The sequence below is a fragment of the Salvelinus alpinus genome, chromosome 21 (genome assembly GCF_045679555.1).
Source record: "Salvelinus alpinus chromosome 21, SLU_Salpinus.1, whole genome shotgun sequence".
Classification (NCBI taxonomy): domain Eukaryota; kingdom Metazoa; phylum Chordata; class Actinopteri; order Salmoniformes; family Salmonidae; genus Salvelinus; species Salvelinus alpinus.
In genome coordinates, this window is record NC_092106.1 from 5,286,742 (window position 1) to 5,306,710 (window position 19,969).

Consider the following 19,969-nt stretch of genomic DNA (forward strand, 5'->3'; position numbering starts at 1 on the left):
CGCTCTCTTGTGCATGTCAATTGTCCCGGCTCCAAGAGCCTCGCACAATCCCTCACTGTGCTATCCCGTAAATCACGCGCTTTCCCCCCCCCCACTTTCTCCCCTCTGCCGCCACTGCCTTCCCCACCTCGCTGCTCATGTGCCCAGGGGCGGCTGGAATCAGAAAAATGTACCAGGCATGTCGTGGCCTCACCTCCCTCCAACCACCCCTCCCTTCTGCCCGTCAAACCCCAGCTTGCACATCCAAGGCCCAGGCTAGCATGTGTAGCGTGATGGGGGTCTGGTCCCTCCTGGCGCTCTCTCTCTCTCAGCTTCCACCATGAACCTCAGCCCCTGGCCTCTATCTATGTTGTGGCGTGGAAATTACAAAGCCATGACATGTTAGCTATCGGTGGCTAAAGTTGGCTGATATGTGTAGTGGCTGTTTTAAAGAAAACTAACCCATGGGTTAGTTTTCTCCTGGCCCATAAGAGTACTTTCAGGGTGAGGAACCATCTAACATGAAGTTGTACAATACTCTCTCTCTGTTCCTCTTCTGTAGACGGAACCTGACCAAGTTGTCGCTGATCTTCAGTCACATGCTGGCCGAGCTCAAAGCCATCTTCCCCAACGGCCTGTTCCAGGGGGATAACTTCCGAATCACCAAGGCTGACGCCGCCGAGTTCTGGAGAAGATCGTTTGGGGACAAGTGAGTCCACCTCTGCTCTCTGCAAAAAAAAGTAGACATTTGCTGCAAGCTAGCTAGTCACGGTGGATGTATTTACATCTAAGTGGTAAGACTGGATATATTTATGCACCACATGATGGAAACAGGAAGAAGGAAATGGCTTTGACCTTTTCAAGCTATGTGAGGTAGCCTAGATAAGCAGATAGAAAGTAGTTACTTGAGTAGATTTTTTTGTTTACTATCCTTGTTTTATTAGTCACATTTTTTGTCAGTTGCCGTAAACACCCAGGAAAAGGAACTGGTCAAATTAAGCCCACGTGATTTCATATGGCCTGACGAAAATGAGTCCATAAAAAGAACAGAATCGGCCGTGGCTTAATGTCATTGCTGACCCCTGACCTAAACTCTATTATTGCACTGTAGCAAATAACATTGTGTGGAACGTCCATATTAAGGGTCAAATCAGAAGTGGGATCGGACATTGTAAGTGCAATAACAGGGAATCTTTAATACACTGCATCGATGTGGCTTGTTCGTCTCAATGGGTATAGTATCGTAAACATGTTGTCCTGATGTGTTCTCAGGACTATAGTGCCTTGGAAGGTGTTCCGGCAGGCACTGCACGAGTTCCACCCCATCAGCTCGGGCCTGGAAGCCATGGCCCTCAAGTCCACCATCGACCTCGCCTGCAACGACTACATCTCCGTCTTCGAGTTTGACATCTTCACCAGGCTCTTCCAGGTCGGGCCTACACTCGCATGCACACAAACACATGGACGCACGCAAACGCACACAATCACACACTTCCCCCTTTTGTACTACTTCCCACTGCGACAACGTACACACTTTCTCTTGAGAGATAAGTTGAGAAAAAGGGTTTAACAATGCTCATTACCATAGTAACACTTTCTAACCACCCATGGGGTTTCCAAAGCAAGACTATTGTGGCCGTGTGTGTTTCACTGCTATGTGTTATTGGGTGGCAGTTGTCTGCATCCCTGGCTGCCTGCTGAGAGAGAGACAGGGAGCCAGTGTTTTGAGTTGAGTGGCTGCTTCACGTGTGTCCAGGCTGAATATAGGCCTCTTGCTGCCCCTTGTTGTTGGCATAATGCAGGCTCCAACTCTTAAAGAACCCACTTTACAGCAGTGGTTCTCAACTGGTTTTGCCTCGGGACCCATATTGAACCAGGTTGTCTGAGTCGCGATCTAATATTCGCATCGTGATTTTATTTATTTTTTGCCAAAATGCAATCTGGAGAACTGTTTTATTCTATATTGATAGTAAATGTGCCAATTATATGACAAGGGAACAACAGTCCCATCTTTTTCATTTTCAATAATTCAATTTTGTCCCTATTCTGGTTTGAGACTATAAAATCAACCAAATACTCTCAATGAATAATTCTACATTGAAAATACTACAATTGAAGAAAAGTAGTTTGGAGGTAAAATTATTTAAATGTAAAGGTTCATTATTATTTCTACACACTTTCTACCTGGTCTTAGTCATTTCAATTCAGACTGGAGTATATATTTAAAAAACACTCAACCCATTCAAACCTGGGTCGCGACCCACCAGTTGGGAATCGCTGCTTTACAGGGAGTCAGGAGACTGGATGAAATGAAGTGCCTTGGAGAGGAGTGGTGTTTTTGGGCTAATTCTATCAAGTCCTTAAGTGGCCACTGAACAGAGAGCGCTTACTGGGCCTGCTGGTCAGCTGTGAGGCACAAACTGTACCACAATATATCCGTCCTGTCACAAAGGACCTCGGAATCTGACACTTCAGATTCTATTCTAGTTGCATTGAAGATTAAGTTTAAGCCTAGTCTTGGATTGGTTTCAATTTAGATGAACCTGTATCCGGGGGGACCCCCCCCCCGCTGCTCTTCTTCACACACGTCATGTTTAATGCTGCTGCTAAATGCTAAAAGACCAACAACCAACTAAGTTATTGTCTCATTATAGTTAGCTCTATGATGCACAAAGCACAGGGTTGTATTCATTAGGGCACGCACCGGGAAAATATTGTAAAACGTTTTGCGACGGAAAATGAAAATGAGGTGTTTCTTATTGGACAAGTCCAAGTGGTTGCTCCTTGTTTCAGTCCATTTTCTTCTGTCTGGTGCCTAATGAATATGACCCACGCCACTTACATGGCAATTTCAAAACCTAAAAGCGAAGGTTTATATAAATGTTCCCAATTTGTTTCTAAGGGACAACTAATATTTGATTTGATGGTTTCTTCATTTCATTAGGCCGTAGCTAGCTCCCTGGCTTGTGTGACAGTGAGTGGATTGGATGCGGTGCAACCTAGATGGCTGGCTGGCTGCGAGTCGTGCTGAACAGCTGAATACAGGCTCTTTATTTTGGCTTTTAGAAGCGCCCTAGAAATAGCCGCGGCGTGTTTGCCGACAGCGCTCATGTTCTTTTGAAGCCCCTGGACATCAAGGTCATGCTTCTCATCAGCATGTGAATCAACCTGTATGATGGATAGATGGATAAAGGAGACACTGCAGTAGGATGGATGCATCATTTCTAGTTAGTAACAAGACAGGGTGGTCTGAAGTAGTGCACTATATGGAATAGGGTGCCATTTGTGACGTGTCCGTTTGCTACTAGCTACCTTTATACAATAGCCAACTGACGATAAAAATACTGGTAGTAGTAAATGTATAATTAGGACTGCTGTCTGCCATGGATGTCTTATCTATAACTATGGCTCCTGTGCTATCTGACGGTTAGGTTCAGTGCCGTGTGACGTGACTTTGATTAATGTGATGACTTATTTATAGAATCAACTAACTTATGTTTAATTGTTACCAGATTTAATTAATCACGTAACAACTAACTCATTTGGAATTTCGGGCACCATGGAAGTTGTTGTTTAACGAGTTACCATCTCCCGAATTCAACTCATTCATAAACTAGCCCACCAATGTCTGTTGTGTGGATCGAGCAGTCATTTGAAAGAGTAACAAAATTTCAGCGAGACAACTCAAAGGTGAAATCCATTAACGCCAAGATAATGGAACTCATTGCCCTTGACAATCAACCGTTCTCTGTCGTGGGTGATGTTGGCTTTTGCCGACTGGTCGCACACCGGTACGCACTAGCAAGTGCGCTATTTTTCAGATGTTTCCCTACCGGAGTTAGCTTGTGTAGCTTCACAACATACATACTATGGAACGCCGTTTGGGTCTTTGCATGTCAAAAAATATACAGTATCGCTGTCAAAGCTGTACAAAAAAAGTCTGCAAACTAGCAAACACCGGCCACAAACGATGTGTTTACAATACCGCGTTGGTAATAAAGCATAATTTGGTCGACCGCAACTTCTGGGGTAGCTAGCTTTAGCTTGGTACCTAGCTAGCACCAATACATCCAACCTGAAAACAATGACCAGTAGAACCTACAGTCATTTTCATTATTCTTATCAATGATTTAGGAATCCTTGTGTGTAAGTATTAGCTAGGTTGCCACTTGTTGTTCGCCTATTGAAATTGAACTTCAGTTCATGAAAATAAATAGCTAGTCAGCAACTTAACCCTGTTTCCCAAGCTAACATTATAAGCAGCCAGCTAGCTTAATCTGGCTAGTGAGGCTCGACCGCACAAGGTTATGTGTTGTGAAGCTAGCCACAATAAGAATTATGCACAATAATGTAATTTACGGTTTGCCTTCAAAATAAAAGTATGTCATTGACAGTAATGCAAATGAATACAAATAGTAGAATTATGCCATAGTTTTATTTTAAAGGCTAACCGAAAGTCCACTTGTGGCTAATCCTTATTGTGGCTAGCTTCACATAGATGGGTCGGACAACCATTAATCAAATAAGAACTAGGAAGAATTAGGGTTATTTTAGATGATGACACCTAGCTATATAGTTAGCTAGCTAACTATAGCTACTGAAGCAGTTGTTGTGTTATTTGACGTGTCAAATAACACTATTTGACGTGTATCTTTTTTGACACATAAAGACCCAAACGGCATTCCATAGAAATCCTGGTTGAGAATGAAACGACTGAACAAATTAATAACAAAACAGCACAGCAAGTAAGTGAAAGAAATGGGTTTTGATTGTTTTACTAGTAATGGGGACATGTGTAAATGCCAACAAAATAATGTGTGTGTGTGTGTAACCTTTATTTAACTAGGCAAGTCAGTTAAGAACAAATTGTTATTTACAATGATGGCCCAGATGACACTGGGCCAATTGTGCGCCGCACTATGGGACTCCCAATCACGGCCGGATGTGATACAGCCTAGATTCAAACCAGGGACTGTAGTGACGCCTCTTGCACTGAGATGGAGTGCCTGTGTCCGTGTGTGTGTGTGTGTGTTAACTATACTAGAATGCGTAAAAGGCCGCTAAAATTGTAAATATCGGGTATCGTTTTTTTGTCAAGGAAAATATTGGATATCGGTATAGGCCAAAAATGTAATATCGGTGCATCACTAATATAAGATATATCGATAACTGTCATTTAGTAACCATTACCTCATATCAGTCTCATTCTGAACGTCGCAGACTTCTTGAATCCGCAAGAACCCCAGCCTTTTCTGATTATTCAGTTCTACACAAATTGATGTAATTATTTATTTACTAAATAACAACACAGAATACACATACACACTTACATGAGACAAAAGTCCCTTGTGGACTGACAAGATATGACGGCTTGTTACACAGTGGCGAGGGGGTGGGGAAAGCGAGAGATAAAGGGACGTTTATCGTGGATACATTTCTATAACTATTCTCACATTAATCATAAACCTTGCACATGAACCACCGTCCGTCTGGGTAAGAAATGCAATGTACAGTTGAAGTCGGAAGTGTACATACACCTTAGCCAAATACATTTAAACTCAGTTTTTCACAATTCCTGACATTTAATCCAAGTAAAAATTCCCTGTTTTAGGTCAGTTAGGATCACCACTTTATTTTAAGAATGTGAAATGTCAGAATAATGGTAGAGAGAATGATTTATTTCAGCTTTTATTTCTTTCATCATATTCCCAGTGGGTCAGAAGTTTGCATACTCTCAATTAGTATTTGGTAGCATTGCCTTTAAATTGTTTAACTTGGGTCAAATGTTTCGGGTAGCCTTCCACAAGCTTCCCACAATAAGTTGGGTGAATTTTGTCCCATTCCTCCTGACAGAGCTGGTGTAACTGAGTCAGGTTTGTAGGCTGTCCACAAATTTTCTATAGGATTGAGGTCAGAGCTTTGTGATGGCCACTCCAATACCTTGATTTTGTTGTCCTTAAGCCATTTTGCACAACTTTGGAAATATGCTTGGTGTCATTGTCCATTTGGAAGACCCATTTGCAACCAAGCTTTAACGTCTTGACTGATGTCTTGAGATGTTGCTTCAATATATCCACAACATTTACTCTCCTCATGATGCCATCTATTTTGTGAGTGCACCAGTCCCTCCTGCAGCAAAGCACCCCCACAACATGATGCTGCCACCCCCGTGCTTCACGGTTGGGATGGTGTTCTTCGGCTTGCAAGCCTCCCACTTTTTCCTCCAAAAATAACAATGGTCATTATGGCCAAACTGTTCTATTTTTGTTTCAAAAGACCAGAGGACATTTCTCCAAAAAGTACGATCTTTGTCCCCATGTGCAGTTGCAAACCGTAGTCTGGCTTTTTTATGGCGGTTTTGGAGCAATGGCTTCTTCCTTGCCGAGCGGCCTTTCAGGTTATGTCGATATAGGACTCGTTTTACTGTGGATATAGATACTTTTGTACCGGTTTCCTCCAGCATCTTCACAAGGTCCTTTGCTGTTGTTCTGGGAATTATTTGCACTTTATGCACCAAAGTACGTTCATCTCTAGGAGACAGAACGCATCTCCTTTCTGAGCGGTATGACGGCTGCGTGTTCCCATGGTGTTTACACTTGCGTACTATTGTTTGTACAGATGAACTTGGTAACTTCAGGCGTTTGGAAATTGCTCCCAAGGATGAACCAGACTTGTGGAGGTCTACAACTTATTTTCTGAGGTCTTGGCTGATTTATTTTCATTTTCCCATGATGTCAAGCAAAGAGGCACTGAGTTTGAAGGTAGGCCTTGAAATGTATCCACAGGTACACCTCCAATTGACTCAAATTATGTCAATTAGCCTATCAGAAGCTTCTAAAGCCATGACATAATTTTCTGTAATTTTCCAAGCTGTTTAAAGGCACAGTCAACTTAGTGTATGTAAACTTCTAACCCACTGGAATTGTGATACAGTGAATTATAAGTGAAATAATCTGTTTGTGAACAATTGTTGGAAAATTACTTGTCATGCACAAAGTAGATGTCTTAACCGACTTGCCAAAACTATAGTTTGCTATGAAGAAATTTGTAGAGTGGTTGAAAAACGAGTTTTAATGACTCCAACCTAAGTGTATGTAAACTTCCGACTTCAACTGTATTTATTTGTAGATGACTTTGTTCTTCGTCTCTCTGTTGAAACCAATCGATCCTTCTATGGGGAATGTCTCGATGGGTGTAAGGCTCTGGTTGTCCACCAGAGGTCACAATGTCCTTAGTTGTATTTGGCTTCTCAATGATTCACCAGTGATTTTCAGAGGTGAGCTTCTCGACACTTTTCTTACTCGGGTAGATAGTCAAAGTTCTAGACCCCTATACATGCACAGCTGCAGACGGTCAATGTTTTGGTCTAGTGAGGTTACCTTCTTCACCTCGTGTTGAGTTTCAGAGTTTCAACCATTTGTAACTTTTAGCTCACGTTTCACGTTTGCTGGTCTGGGAGTTAATTCTTAGCGAGTCCTTTTAAGCACTCTGGTCGAAAAGGGCGGTTCCGTCTCACTGACATGCTCTTCTGACCTCATTTGGGGCATGGCTTAGTTACCTTCTCACGAGTCACCATCCCGGATCCGGGAGCACCCCCCACAGTAAAAAAGCTGACTAGAATAGCCTAGCATAGCGTCACAAGTAAATACTATTAAATCACAAGTCCAAGACACCAGATGAAAGATACAGATCTTGTGAATCCAGCCATCATTTCTGATTTTTAAAATGTTTTACAGGGAAGACACAATATGTAAATCTATTAGCTAACCACGTTAGCAAATGACACCACTTTTTTTACTCCACCACTTTTTTACTCCATCAGTAGCTATCACTAATTCGACTAAATAAAGATATATATAGCCACTAACCAAGAAACAACTTCATAAGATGACAGTCTGATAACATATTTATGGTATAGCATATGTTTTTTTAGAAAAATTTGCATTTTTCAGGTATAAATCACAGTTCTACATTGCAGCTGCAATCTGAAATAGTGCCGAAGCTGCCAGAATAATTACAGAGACCAACGTCAAATAACTAATTACTCATCTTAAAACATTTCTAAAAAATACACAGCGTACAGCAAATGAAAGCCCAACATCTTGTGAATCCAGCCAATATGTCAGATTTTTTAAGTGTTTTACAGCGAAAACACAATATAGCATTATATGAGCTTACCACAATAGCCAGAATCACAACCGCATTTACCAGCAGTAAATGTTAGCGATCGTAACAACCCAGCAAAAGATATATAATTTTACTAACCTTGATATACTTCATCAGATGACAGTCCTGTAACATCATATTACACAATGCATATAGCTTTTGTTCGAAAATGTGCATATTTAGTAGCACAAATCGTGGTTATGCAATGTAATCAGTAAAAACATGGCATGCATTCTGGCCGGCGCCATCTTGGAGAGGCACCTAATCTAATCAATAAATAATCGAAAACTTGACAAAAAAATACAGGTTGGACAGCAATTGAAAGATGCATTAGTTATTAATGCAACCGCTGTGTTAGATTTTTAAAATTTACGTTACTAGACATACAGTGTGCGTTACAGCCAGACCAGTGCCGCAATAATGGCCGAAAAATACTTTTACATTTTTCCACAGAACAACGAATTAACATCATAAATAGTTCTTACTATTAGTTGAGCTTCCATCAGAATCTTGGGCAAGGTGTCCTTTGTCCAAAAGAATCGTTGCTTTGTTGTAAAACGTCCTCTTCAACTTCGGAATTAGCAGCTAACAATAGCTACGTGGCACACACATGTCCAAATCCTCAAAACGCAATACTACGAAAATTCCGAAAATAGCAATATACTCGCATAAACTGATATAAATCGGTTTAAAATAACTTCGTTATGATGTTTCTAACACCTATATCGAATTAAATCACAGACGGATATATCTTAGGCCGATAACGAGAGCTTTTGAGCATGCCATCCTGATGTCCTCTCTTGCGTCTTGACGAGCGTCGAAAAGAACGGACCTTCCACTCCATGGCCTTTTATAAAGTCTGAGAATTACGTAGAGACTCCATTCTACTTCTCATTGGTTACTGACATCCAGGGGAAGGCGGGTGCAGTTCATTTCGACCCATAGGACACATACAGAGCTTTAAACTGATCCGAGATCAGAGCCTAGTTTTCAGACCTTCGCAGTTCCTGTCATGATTTTCGCTGCAGAAAGACTTCTGGTTCACCCACAGACATAATTCAAACGGTTTTAGAAACTAGAGATTGTTTTCTATCCAATAGTAATAATAATATGCATATTGTACGAGCAAGAATTGAGTACGAGGCAGTTTAATTTGGGAACGCAAAATGTCGAAGTTGAAACAGCACCCCCTGTAGTGACAAAAGGTGTGCAAGAGACATGAAAACTACGATCTCGTTTGAAAACTAAAATCACATTCCTATCTTAAACTCTCTGGGATATGTGGGACGCTAGCATCCCACCGGCCAACATCCAGTGAAAATGCAGAGCGCCAAATTCAAATAAATGACTATAAGAATTTTACTTTCATGAAATCACACATGCAATACACCGAATTAAAGCTACACTTGTTGTGAATCCAGCCAACGTGTCAGATTTCAAAAAGGCTTTACGGCGAAAGCAAACGATGCTATTATCTGAGGACAGCACCCCAGTAAACACACACAGACAATCCTATTTCAACCCTCCAGGCGCGACACAAAATGCAGAAATAAAGATATAATTCATGCCTTACCTTTGACGAGCTTCTTCTGTTGGCACTCCAATATGTCCCATAAACATCACAAATGGTCCTTTTGTTCGATTAATTCTGTCGATATATATCCAAAATGTCCATTTATTTGGCGCGTTTGATCCAGAAAAACACCGGTTCCAACTTGCGCAACGTGACTACAAAATATCTCATAAGTTACCTGTAAGCTTTGTCCAAACATTTCAAACTACTTTTGTAATACAACTTTAGGTATTTGTTAACGTGAGTAATCGATCAAAGTTAAGACGGGATGATCTGTTTTCAATACCGGAGCAGATGTAGTGTAGCTTTTGTTTTTTACACTTCCCTCGAGCCTCATTCTGAACAGTGCTACTTCTTCATTTCTCAAAGGAAAAACCTCAACCAATTTCTAAAGACTGTTGACATCCAGTGGAAGCGATAGGAACTGCAAGAAGGTCCCTTAGAAATCTGGATTCCCAATGAAAACCCATTGAAAAGAGTGACCTCAACAACAAAAAAATAGAATTCTGAATGGTTTGTCCCCGGGGTTTCGCCTGCCAAATAAGTTCTGTTATACACAGACATGATTCAAACTGTTTTAGAAACTTCAGAGTGTTTTCTATCTAAATCTACTAATAATATGCATATCTTAGCTTCTGGGCCTGAGTAGCAGGCAGTTTACTTTGGACACGCTTTTCATCCGGACGTGAAAATACTGCCACCTATCCCAGAGAAGTTAACAAAAATAGTTTCTTTGTATTGTATTAACATCATATTGGATGGAAACTTAACAGCTAAAGTTGGTTTCCTTCATAAGTTACAGTATTTGGTTCATACAGTTAATAACACAAAATGAAAAGCAATATGACATGATTATTTATTAGATCCCCACTGACCAATCTTAACATTCCTATCTTAGAAATATTGTTCCAAAGTTCACTCTTTGGGTGTTATAGTTTTGGCTGCAAAAGTCTTCATTGGGGACAAAGGCATTCCTTTAGTATTACTAAAGAGCAAGAGAGGGTTCTCTGCTGCATAAGATTTACGATTGGCGTGAGGTGTCATAAAACCTGCCCAGGTTAAAATGGGTATCTGTCAGCCATTTGCCAAGCTGATCTGAGGTCTTGCATAGAGGTCAACCGATTATGATTTTTCAACGCCGATACCGATTATTGGAGGACCAAAAAAAGCCGATACCGATTAGTCGGCCGATTTTTATTTATATATATATTTGTAATAATGACAATTACAACAATACTGAATGAACAATGAACACTTTTATTTTAACTTAATATAATACATCAATAAAATCTATTTAGTCTCAAATAAATAATGAAACATGTTCAATTTGGTTTAAATAATGCAAAAACAAAGTGTTGGAGAAGAAAGTAAAAGTGCAATATGCGCCATGTAAAAAAAGCTAACGTTTAAGTTCCTTGCTCAGAACATGAGAACATATGAAAGCTGGTGGTTCCTTTTAACACGAGTCTTCAATATTCCCAGGTAAGAAGTTTTAGGTTGTAGTTATTATAGGACTATTTCTCTCCATACCATTTGTATTTCACATACCTTTGACTATTGGATGTTCTAATAGGTACTTTAGTATTGCCAGCCTAATCTCGGGAGTTGATAGGCTTGAAGTCATAAACAGCGCAATGCTTGAAACATTGCGAAGAGCAGTAAAGTGCTGTTTGAATGAATGCTTACGAGCCTGCTGCTGCCTACCACCGCTCAGTCAGACTGCTCTATCAAATCATAGACTTAATTATAACATAATAACACACAGAAATACGAGCATTAGGTCATTAATATGGTCAAATTCGGGAACTATCATTTCAAAAACAAAATGTTTATTCTTTCAGTGAAATACGGAACCGTTCCGTATTTTATCTAGCGGGTGGCATCCCTAAGTCTAAATATTGCTGTTACATTGCACAACCTTCAATGTTATGTCATAATTACATAACATTCTGGCAAATTAGTTCGCAACGAGCCAGGCTGCCCAACTGTTGCATATACCCTGAATGCGTGCAATGAACGCAAGAGAAGTGACACAATTTCCCTAGTTTAATATTGCCTGCAAACATGAATTTCTTTTAACTAAATATGCAGGTTTAAAAAAATATATACTTCTGTGTATTGATTTTAAGAAAGGCATTGCTGTTTATGGTTAGGTACATTCGTGCAATGATTATGCTTTTTTCGCAAATGCGCTTTTGTTACATCATCCCCCGTTTGGCGAAGTTGGCTGTCTTTGTTAGGAAGAAATAGTCTTCACACAGTTCGCAACGAGCCAGGCGGCCCAAACTGCTGCATATACCCTGACTCTGTTGCACAGAACGCAAGAGAAGTGACGCAATTTCCCTAGTTAAAAGAAATTAATGTTAGTAGGCGGCAATATTAACTAAATATGCAGGTTTATAAATATATACTTGTTTATTGATTTTAAGAGTTGATGTTTATGGTTAGGTACACATTGGTGCAACGACTGTGCTTTTTTCGCGAATGCGCTTGTTAAATCACCCGTTTGGCGAAGTAGGCTGTGGTTCAATGATAAATTAACAGGCACCGCATCGATTATATGCAACGCAGGACAAGCTAGTTAACCTATTAATATCATCAACCATGTGTAGTTAACTAGTGATTATGTTAAGATTGATAGTTTTTTTTATAAAATATGTTTAATGCTAGCTAGCACCTTACCTTGGCTCCATGCTGCACTCGCATAACAGATAGTCAGCCTGCCACGCAGTCTCCTCGTGGAGTGCAATGTAATCGGCCATGATCGGTGTCCAAAAATGCCGATTACCGATTGTTATGAAAACTTGAAATCGGCCCTAATTAATCGTCCATTCCGATTTAATCGGTCGACCTCTAGTCTTGGATCCTCGACCAGGAGAGTCATGACAAGTAGTAGGTTTGCTAATGGCTCATATTGGTGATGCTGCATGCATGACACTTAGCACCTGGTAGTGGTTGAGGTAAAGATGAACACGTAGCTTTCTTTCTGTTCATATAGTGACTGAAGATGAAGTCAAAGCTGAAACAACTGACTGATATAGCCTTGAATCTAGGACTGTGTCCTAGGGTTGTGTACATTGGGCATAGACTGGGCTTAGAAAAGTGCCCTAATATAAATGCTTTCACAGTTACAGCCACAATTTTTTTTTAATGACATCTGAAGTGACAGGATGCCATTTGGGGTCTGTTGGGTCACCATACATGCATAACACATTGGTTAACTGTGTTGAACAAGGCTAGGTCTTTGGCCATTGTGTTTTCACTTTATTTTTCGTGTTGTGTTTCCTCTAAACCATCAGCATGAATTCACTTCACAATTTCTTTCACAGTTTTTGACGTGTCCAAGGACCTCATAAACTCACTGGTGTGGATCCCCCTTTGTACCGCTATGTAAGCTAGCTAATTGCTAAGTACATTTTTAAAGAGGTTTATAGCGCATTAGCTTCCATCGCTAGCAGTATAACTTTCGTATTCACTGGCCTAACTCTATTTCCTCGTTCCTCTTGTCACCGCGCATACATTTTTAAGACCAGCCAGCTGAAAATGGTTCCTCACGGTGTGTCAGTGTACTCTGTGAATCCGTCCGTCCCTCCTCCTCCTCTTCCCGGCGGAGTAACACTCTAATTTGAGTCAAGCAGGCAGGCGTCGTGCAGCGCAGGGTGATTGACTCTTAGTACAGTACCTTCGTAGCTTCTCACTATCGTTACCACATTACCATTCCCCCGGGGGCAGATCTGATATGAAGATATGAAGATAGGGTTGCATCTCTGGAGAAAGTAAAGGGAGCTTTTAAGAGTCAGTCATGATTTCTTGCTTTACTCTCAACGTTGTACCACGGTGTTGTACCACTCTGAGACGACGGGACTCACCCTCCGCTCTGTGTGCGCGCGTGTGTGTGTGTACAGCCTTGGTCATCTCTGCTGAGGAACTGGAACAGCCTGGCGGTGACTCATTCGGGCTACATGGCCTTCCTCACCTACGATGAGGTCAAGGCCCGGCTGCAGAAGTTCATCCACAAACCTGGCAGGTCAGTGAGAGACTACATACGTACACCCGACGCATGCAACAGTGACACGCGCACATCAACACACACACATAGCGTATGCACACTGACCGGAGCACACACACACCTCCGCTAAATACACTTTCTCCGCTAATGTCAAAGCAGAAACACAGTGACAGATGCTGCTGTTTATTATGCACTTTCATTCACGTTACAAACCTCATTATAACCATTACTCTGCATATTTAAAAAAATCTATAAATAATCAACTCACTGACTTGCCCGTGCTGTCGCGTACTCTCACGCTCCAATACAGCTACTTAGACAACTGTTAAGCACACCACGTTCATACACAGTCTGTCTGACATGAGCTTACACACCACTAACAAACCCAACCTTGCACCACCAACCTAACACACACTTACACAATGACACAGAATGACCCCCCCCCCCCCCCCCCCCCCCCCGGTCTCACGTGCCCCCTGTGGCACATGGAACGGCGTGGTACCTAGCATCAATAGGACGTATTGTAGAGACTGGGCTGATGTCAATACTCGCTCCAACAGAGAGCAAGTGTGTGACAACGCAGCAAGTATTTAGCCTTCATTCACCTCTTAGGCCTAGTTGACTAATTTATAATGATTTTAAAGCATAAGCTTTGCTTAGCTATTTATGGATAGTGTATATTCCTACTAATAATACTTGAGGTTTCTGTGATGTACAAACATTTACAAGCATTGTAAGCATATATACTGCATTGTAAGCGGTGGGTGGGTGTGTGCGCACAAATAAACAGTACAATTTATAAGCGTACCGTATATTGTTTACTAAGCTTGTAATGCCCACAATTGCTTTATAAAAGGCTTGTTAAGGAAAATATGTCCTTTAGTATTGAACTCAGGACAGGGAAGCTCACCAGGAGTTTGTTTAGGGTGGGGATGAGCTGAGATTGGGCGTTTTATTTCGTTTTTTCCCCCTGTTGTCATTAGTCCTTGGTGTGTATGTGTGTGTTCCACAGCTATATCTTCAGGCTGAGCTGCACGCGGCTGGGCCAGTGGGCCATCGGCTACGTCACTGCAGATGGGAACATCCTGCAGACCATCCCCCACAACAAGCCCCTCTTCCAGGCCCTCATCGACGGCTTCCGGGAAGGATTGTGAGTTCCCTAACCTCTCTCTTTCTGTCTCGCCTGTATTTCTGTCCCCCCCGCCCATATAAACAATGTGGCTACGTCTCAAAGTCCCTATGCCACTGAACTCAAACCAACACGTCTCATGTTGCGTCTGCCTCTTCTGTTTTCATAAGCAACAGGAGAGTTTGATTTGCAATGTGCAGTAGTTAGGGGGGGATAGTGGATATGATATCGTCTCTTACAGCAGTGGTTCCGGACTCTGGTCCTCGAGTAAACCCCAACAGTACACCTTTCTGTTGTGGCACCGGACAAGCACACCTGATTCTACTCGTCAACTAATCATCAACCCCTTGACAAGTTGAATTGAGGTGTGTTTGTCTGGGGGTTTCAACAGAAAGGTGTGCTATTGGGGGTGTACACGAGGACCGGAGTTGGGAACCACTGTCCTCGAGTATGCCGGTGTTCAAACTTCTGTTTTGTTTTCATAAACGCTGTGGTATAAACCTGTAATCAAATGCTGAATTAGTCTGTGGAAAGGTTTGCTTTGCAAAGAGCCTGATGCATGTGTTCTATAAAGGCACTATGAAAGTATCACTTAGGCCTCTACATGAAAGATATAGTCAGAAGCACGCAGTATGGCTGCGACTCAAATTGCACCCTATTCCCCATAGTGTGCCGTGCTTTTGATCCTATGTGGCAGCCCTGTGTGGCTCTAGTCCGTAGTAGTGTACTTCATAAGGGGAATAGGGTGTCATTTGAGACAACCTATGTGTGTTGCTTTACCCTTGTGAGTGACCAGAGTTCCACCTCCTCTGCCCAGCTACCTGTTCCCCGACGGGCGCACCCAGAACCCAGACCTCACGGGACTGTGTGAGCCCTCGCCACAAGACCATATCAAAGTCACACAGGTGGGTCTCCTCTCACTCACTCACTCTCTCACTCTCTCTCAGTACATACTGCACTTCCTGAATCTTGGGTCCTGTTTAGTAGGGGAAAAGTTTTGGAAACTGAGTGAAACGCATATGAACGTGTCCAGTCGAAAATTCTCATTCGTTTTCTGTTTCAAAATGTTTTGCCGCGCTGTGTCCTCCTGAACATGACCCTGGCTCTTTTTAGTTGCCATATACGGTACGAACCAAACTCAACTAAGGGTGCTTTAATGTGCTCTATTTGTATGAATGTGTTACCCTGTGCTCAGGGAGGTCTGCTGAAATCCCATGGCTGACTGTGTGTATCTATGTGTGTGTGTCCTCAGGAGCAATATGAGCTGTACTGTGAGATGGGCTCCACTTTCCAGCTGTGTAAGATCTGTGCGGAGAACGACAAGGACGTGAAGATCGAGCCCTGCGGTCACCTCATGTGTACGTCCTGTCTCACCGCCTGGCAGGTACTGTACCCCTAGTCTTTCACCCTTGCTGAGTTGGGCGGGTGGGTGGGTCAGTGGGCGGAAGTGTGCATGTGGGTGCATGCATGTGCGTCCTCATATCGACATGAATTTCCCTAATCCCTCCTCCCTCTCTCTCTCTGCTTTTCTTCTCCTTCAGGAGTCGGAGGGTCAGGGCTGCCCGTTCTGCCGTTGTGAGATCAAGGGCACGGAGCCCATCGTGGTTGACCCCTTTGACCCCAAGGACCCCATAGGTGGCTCCTGTAGGGCCCTGTTCGGGGCAGAGGGTGCCCCCTCGCCCAGCTACGACGATGACGACGACGACCGGCTGGAAGACCCCCACCTCATGATGAGCAAGCTGGCCTGTTCCAAGGTGAGCGCGGTCTAGCTGGGGCCTAAAGCGGATTATGGAGCCCTCTACTCTATAGCTCCGGGGTGAAGTTTTCTCTAGGTGACATGTCTAGGATCAGCTTCCTCGTCCCCCCAATCTTAATACATGACTCTTCCTCTATCCCTGAGCTAGCGTTCAAGCAAGGCGCAACACTGTGGAACGTTCAGATAGAAACGTATTATTTGTGACTGAATTCTTCTCAAAGTTTGCTTGCTGAATCTGGGCATATAGCCTACTGTAATCCTTGGGGACTATAGTTGAGCACCCCTGCTGTGAACTTAACTGTTCTGAGAAACTCTTCCCCTCTCTCTTTCTCACACCTTCAGAGTGTAAGATCACATCGCTTTCATCTTTGACTTCTAAGGTCAGGGTTAGCTTTGCTTCTTCCAGGTATTTGATGTGGAGGGCCCTTTCTTTTTCTCCTCTTGTGAGCCGGCATCTCTCAGCTGTCTGTCTGTAACACGTCAGAACTCAGCCGGTGGAGTAAGCTTGAATAGACGAATACTTTGAGAGTGAGACTACACACACAGCTTTGACGTGATGGGGAAAGTTTCCCCCTGGTTTTGAAGAGTAAGTGCAGTGAAAAGTATCCATAACTCTCTTCCTGAGCTGTGGGGTGGTGATGTTGCAGGTGGAGCGTCCCCCCTCGCCCATGTCCCTGGCGCCCCAGTCCTCCCTGCCCCCCGTGCCCCCCCGCCTTGACCTCCTGCAGCACCGACCACCGAACCCCCCAGGAGCATCCAGCCCAGGGGCCACATCCAAGGCAAGCTCTCTGCTCATCAAACAGCAATAGACAAATGGGAATGTTACAAGTTGAAATGTGTGAGAGAGGGGCCTATTTAGCCACTGTTTGAGGACAAAATAATAATTAAACCAAAAACCTCAAACAACTTTCTTAAAAAACCAAAGGCATGACAGCTGTTAATAATAATAAGTTGACAAATAAGTTGACAAAGGCTACTTCCTCCTTTGAAAACAGATTCAATTGATTGTCCTCACGGTCTGTAATTGTGCTCTCCTTTCCCCTAGGCGTCCTCCCACCACAAGGACAAGCCTCTCCCCCTGCCCCCAGCCCTGAGGGACCTGCCACCCCCTCCTCCCCCAGACAGACCTCTCTCTGCCGGGCCTGACGGGTGGCTCGGCAGACGTCCCCTACCCTGCACCCCCCTGGGGGAGCCCAAGCTGCCCCCGGCCCCGCCCAACCGCAACCTGGCCGACTGGAACCCCAGGCCAGTGCCCAAGGCCCCCGGACAGCCACCCGTTGTGGGAGACACGCGGGGGGTCCGGGAGCTCTCCAACAGACACTCGCTCCCCCTGGCCCTACCCTCAGCGCTAGACGGATGCACAGACGGACAGCGGAACAACAGCTCGCTCAGTCTGGATCATCAGCTGGAGAAGGGAGCCCAGGTATAATACTAGCTTCTGTTAGAGCAGTTGGTTAAATGTGGTTTCACAGACATGGATTTAACCTATACCAAGACTGTGTACAATTTGTATGGGGATCACAAATTGGTATTTACAGAAATAGGACTTTAGCTGTGTCTGACTGTGTGTCTTGTCTGTTCCTCCCCAGAGTTTCGGAGGCACGGCGTCTGGCAGTCAGGCGTATGACAACCCCAAAGTGAAGCCTTCAGTCTCGGCCAATGCCATCTATGCTCTGTCAACAAGGTGCAGTGAAGGACACACACTCCTCTCCCTGCTGTGTGAATGTGTTGTATGATGTATAGGGCCAGGAGTTTTTCCTTCACCAAGTGACTTTACCCATGAAAAACTCTGTCCTAGGTATAGCCTATACTCAGAACCTAGAGTTTTCCCTGATCAGGTCCCAAAATCTCCTGGCCTTGGTTATATGAAGTGTCCCCCTCTCTCTCTCTGTGCGTTGTCAGAGCCCATCCAGGTCTGAAGCCAGTGGTTGGGGAGGAGGCCTACGAGAGTGACGAGGAGTCCGACTACATGATCCCCACCTCTCGGCCCGTCCTGGCCCCCATGGCAGCTCCCCTTGTGGTGGCAGAGACCCCAGTCCCCAAACCTCCCCAGCCTACCTCTCTCAACTCATGGTAAGCACCCTCTGTCCTAAGTCAGCATATCCTCTCATTGAAAAACACTTCACTGTAAGTTCATTGATGATATTGTAGGGGTACTGTGTACATCTTCTGTAATGTATTTTCTTATTCTGACATTTGATTGCACGTCAATAGCGAAAAACAAATCTTTAAAAAAATATATATATTTTACTTATCTGGCCATATGATGTCATGTCCTATTAGTCTCCCTCCCCTTCCTGTGTTTGGTAGGCCCATGCTGAATGACCTGGATGAAGGACCTCAAATGTATGAAGCCATGTATAACGTCCAGGCCCAGGCTCACCTGGCCAGAGACTCGGGTACTGCCCTACCGCAACACTGTCTGTGTGCCAAATGGCACCATTTTCACTACATAGTTCACTATTGACCAGTACTTTTTGGCAACTCTCTGTTCTAAACCCCATCTACTTCTGCTTATTATAAACACACATGCAGTATACCCCATCTTTGCTAGTTCAGCACTCCAGCTCTATTCTCATTTTAGCCCACTGATCTATCCCACTGTGTTCCATCCCACTGTATTCTATTCTATCCCACTGTATTCTATTCAATTCCATTCTATTCAAAGAGATTAAAATGCCATTGTTTCATTTCACCCCTCTGACCCCACTGTGAATCCCTCCGTTCCCCAGATTACTCTGAGCTGCCCCCCTTGGCCAGTACCAATTGTCCCATCTGGGAGATCCCCTGCCCGGTCCGGGAGCCCCCTGAGGTAGTGGAGGAAAACGGCTACGACATCCCCAAACCAGTGTTGCCCATGGCCCCTGCCCGACGCACCCTGTCCGAGCTGGGGGCCACTTCCAGCGCCGCCATCAGCCGTCTCTCCATGGAAAGCGAGCCCGGAGCATCCGCCTGTAAGGGTCCGCTTCAGAGCCACCTGTTTCGGACCCCTTTAGTTAATTTGTAGGGCAGGGAGTTTTTCCTGACCTGATCTGACCAGGGAACACTGGGCCCTAGGTAGTTTATTTGATAGAGACCATGTACGACAAAACGGTGCACCAGATTTGAGTTAAATAAATAACTAATTCTGTTACTAGAGCCCAGAGTTTTTCCAGCCCAGTCGTGTTGAGGAGAAACTTCTGTCCCTATGTGTCTCGAACGGTTAAACAACCCTGTTTATTTAACAAGGTAGTCCCTAGTGTTGTATTCCTATATTTATACTATTTAATCTCAGAGCACCCTTATGGCGTCTTCAAGACTTCCGATTGCGATTTACATATTTGGGCAGCAGTACTGGATTGTAAATGTGGATGCTGC

The 19,969-nt window shown here is 43.7% G+C and overlaps 2 protein-coding genes across 5 annotated transcripts in view; one reads left to right on the plus strand and one right to left on the minus strand.

Moving 5' to 3' along the window:
• Window positions 1–19,969, plus strand: part of cbl (Cbl proto-oncogene, E3 ubiquitin protein ligase) — a 56,921-nt gene that overhangs the window by 31,579 nt on the left and 5,373 nt on the right. The window contains exons 3-15 of one of the 2 annotated variants that reach the window (XM_071356616.1): window positions 542–688; window positions 1,252–1,408; window positions 13,624–13,745; window positions 14,740–14,877; window positions 15,674–15,761; window positions 16,109–16,240; window positions 16,398–16,610; window positions 17,260–17,391; window positions 17,658–18,035; window positions 18,202–18,296; window positions 18,515–18,685; window positions 18,923–19,011; window positions 19,345–19,572. In XM_071356616.1, coding sequence (XP_071212717.1) covers window positions 542–688; window positions 1,252–1,408; window positions 13,624–13,745; window positions 14,740–14,877; window positions 15,674–15,761; window positions 16,109–16,240; window positions 16,398–16,610; window positions 17,260–17,391; window positions 17,658–18,035; window positions 18,202–18,296; window positions 18,515–18,685; window positions 18,923–19,011; window positions 19,345–19,572 — 2,090 coding nt within the window. The remainder of the gene's footprint in view (window positions 1–541; window positions 689–1,251; window positions 1,409–13,623; window positions 13,746–14,739; window positions 14,878–15,673; window positions 15,762–16,108; window positions 16,241–16,397; window positions 16,611–17,259; window positions 17,392–17,657; window positions 18,036–18,201; window positions 18,297–18,514; window positions 18,686–18,922; window positions 19,012–19,344; window positions 19,573–19,969) is intronic. The other variant, XM_071356618.1, reaches the window with a different exon arrangement.
• LOC139547648 (cell surface glycoprotein MUC18-like) overlaps window positions 1–19,969 on the minus strand; it is an 89,361-nt gene that overhangs the window by 9,504 nt on the left and 59,888 nt on the right. The gene's annotated exons all lie outside the window — the stretch shown is intronic.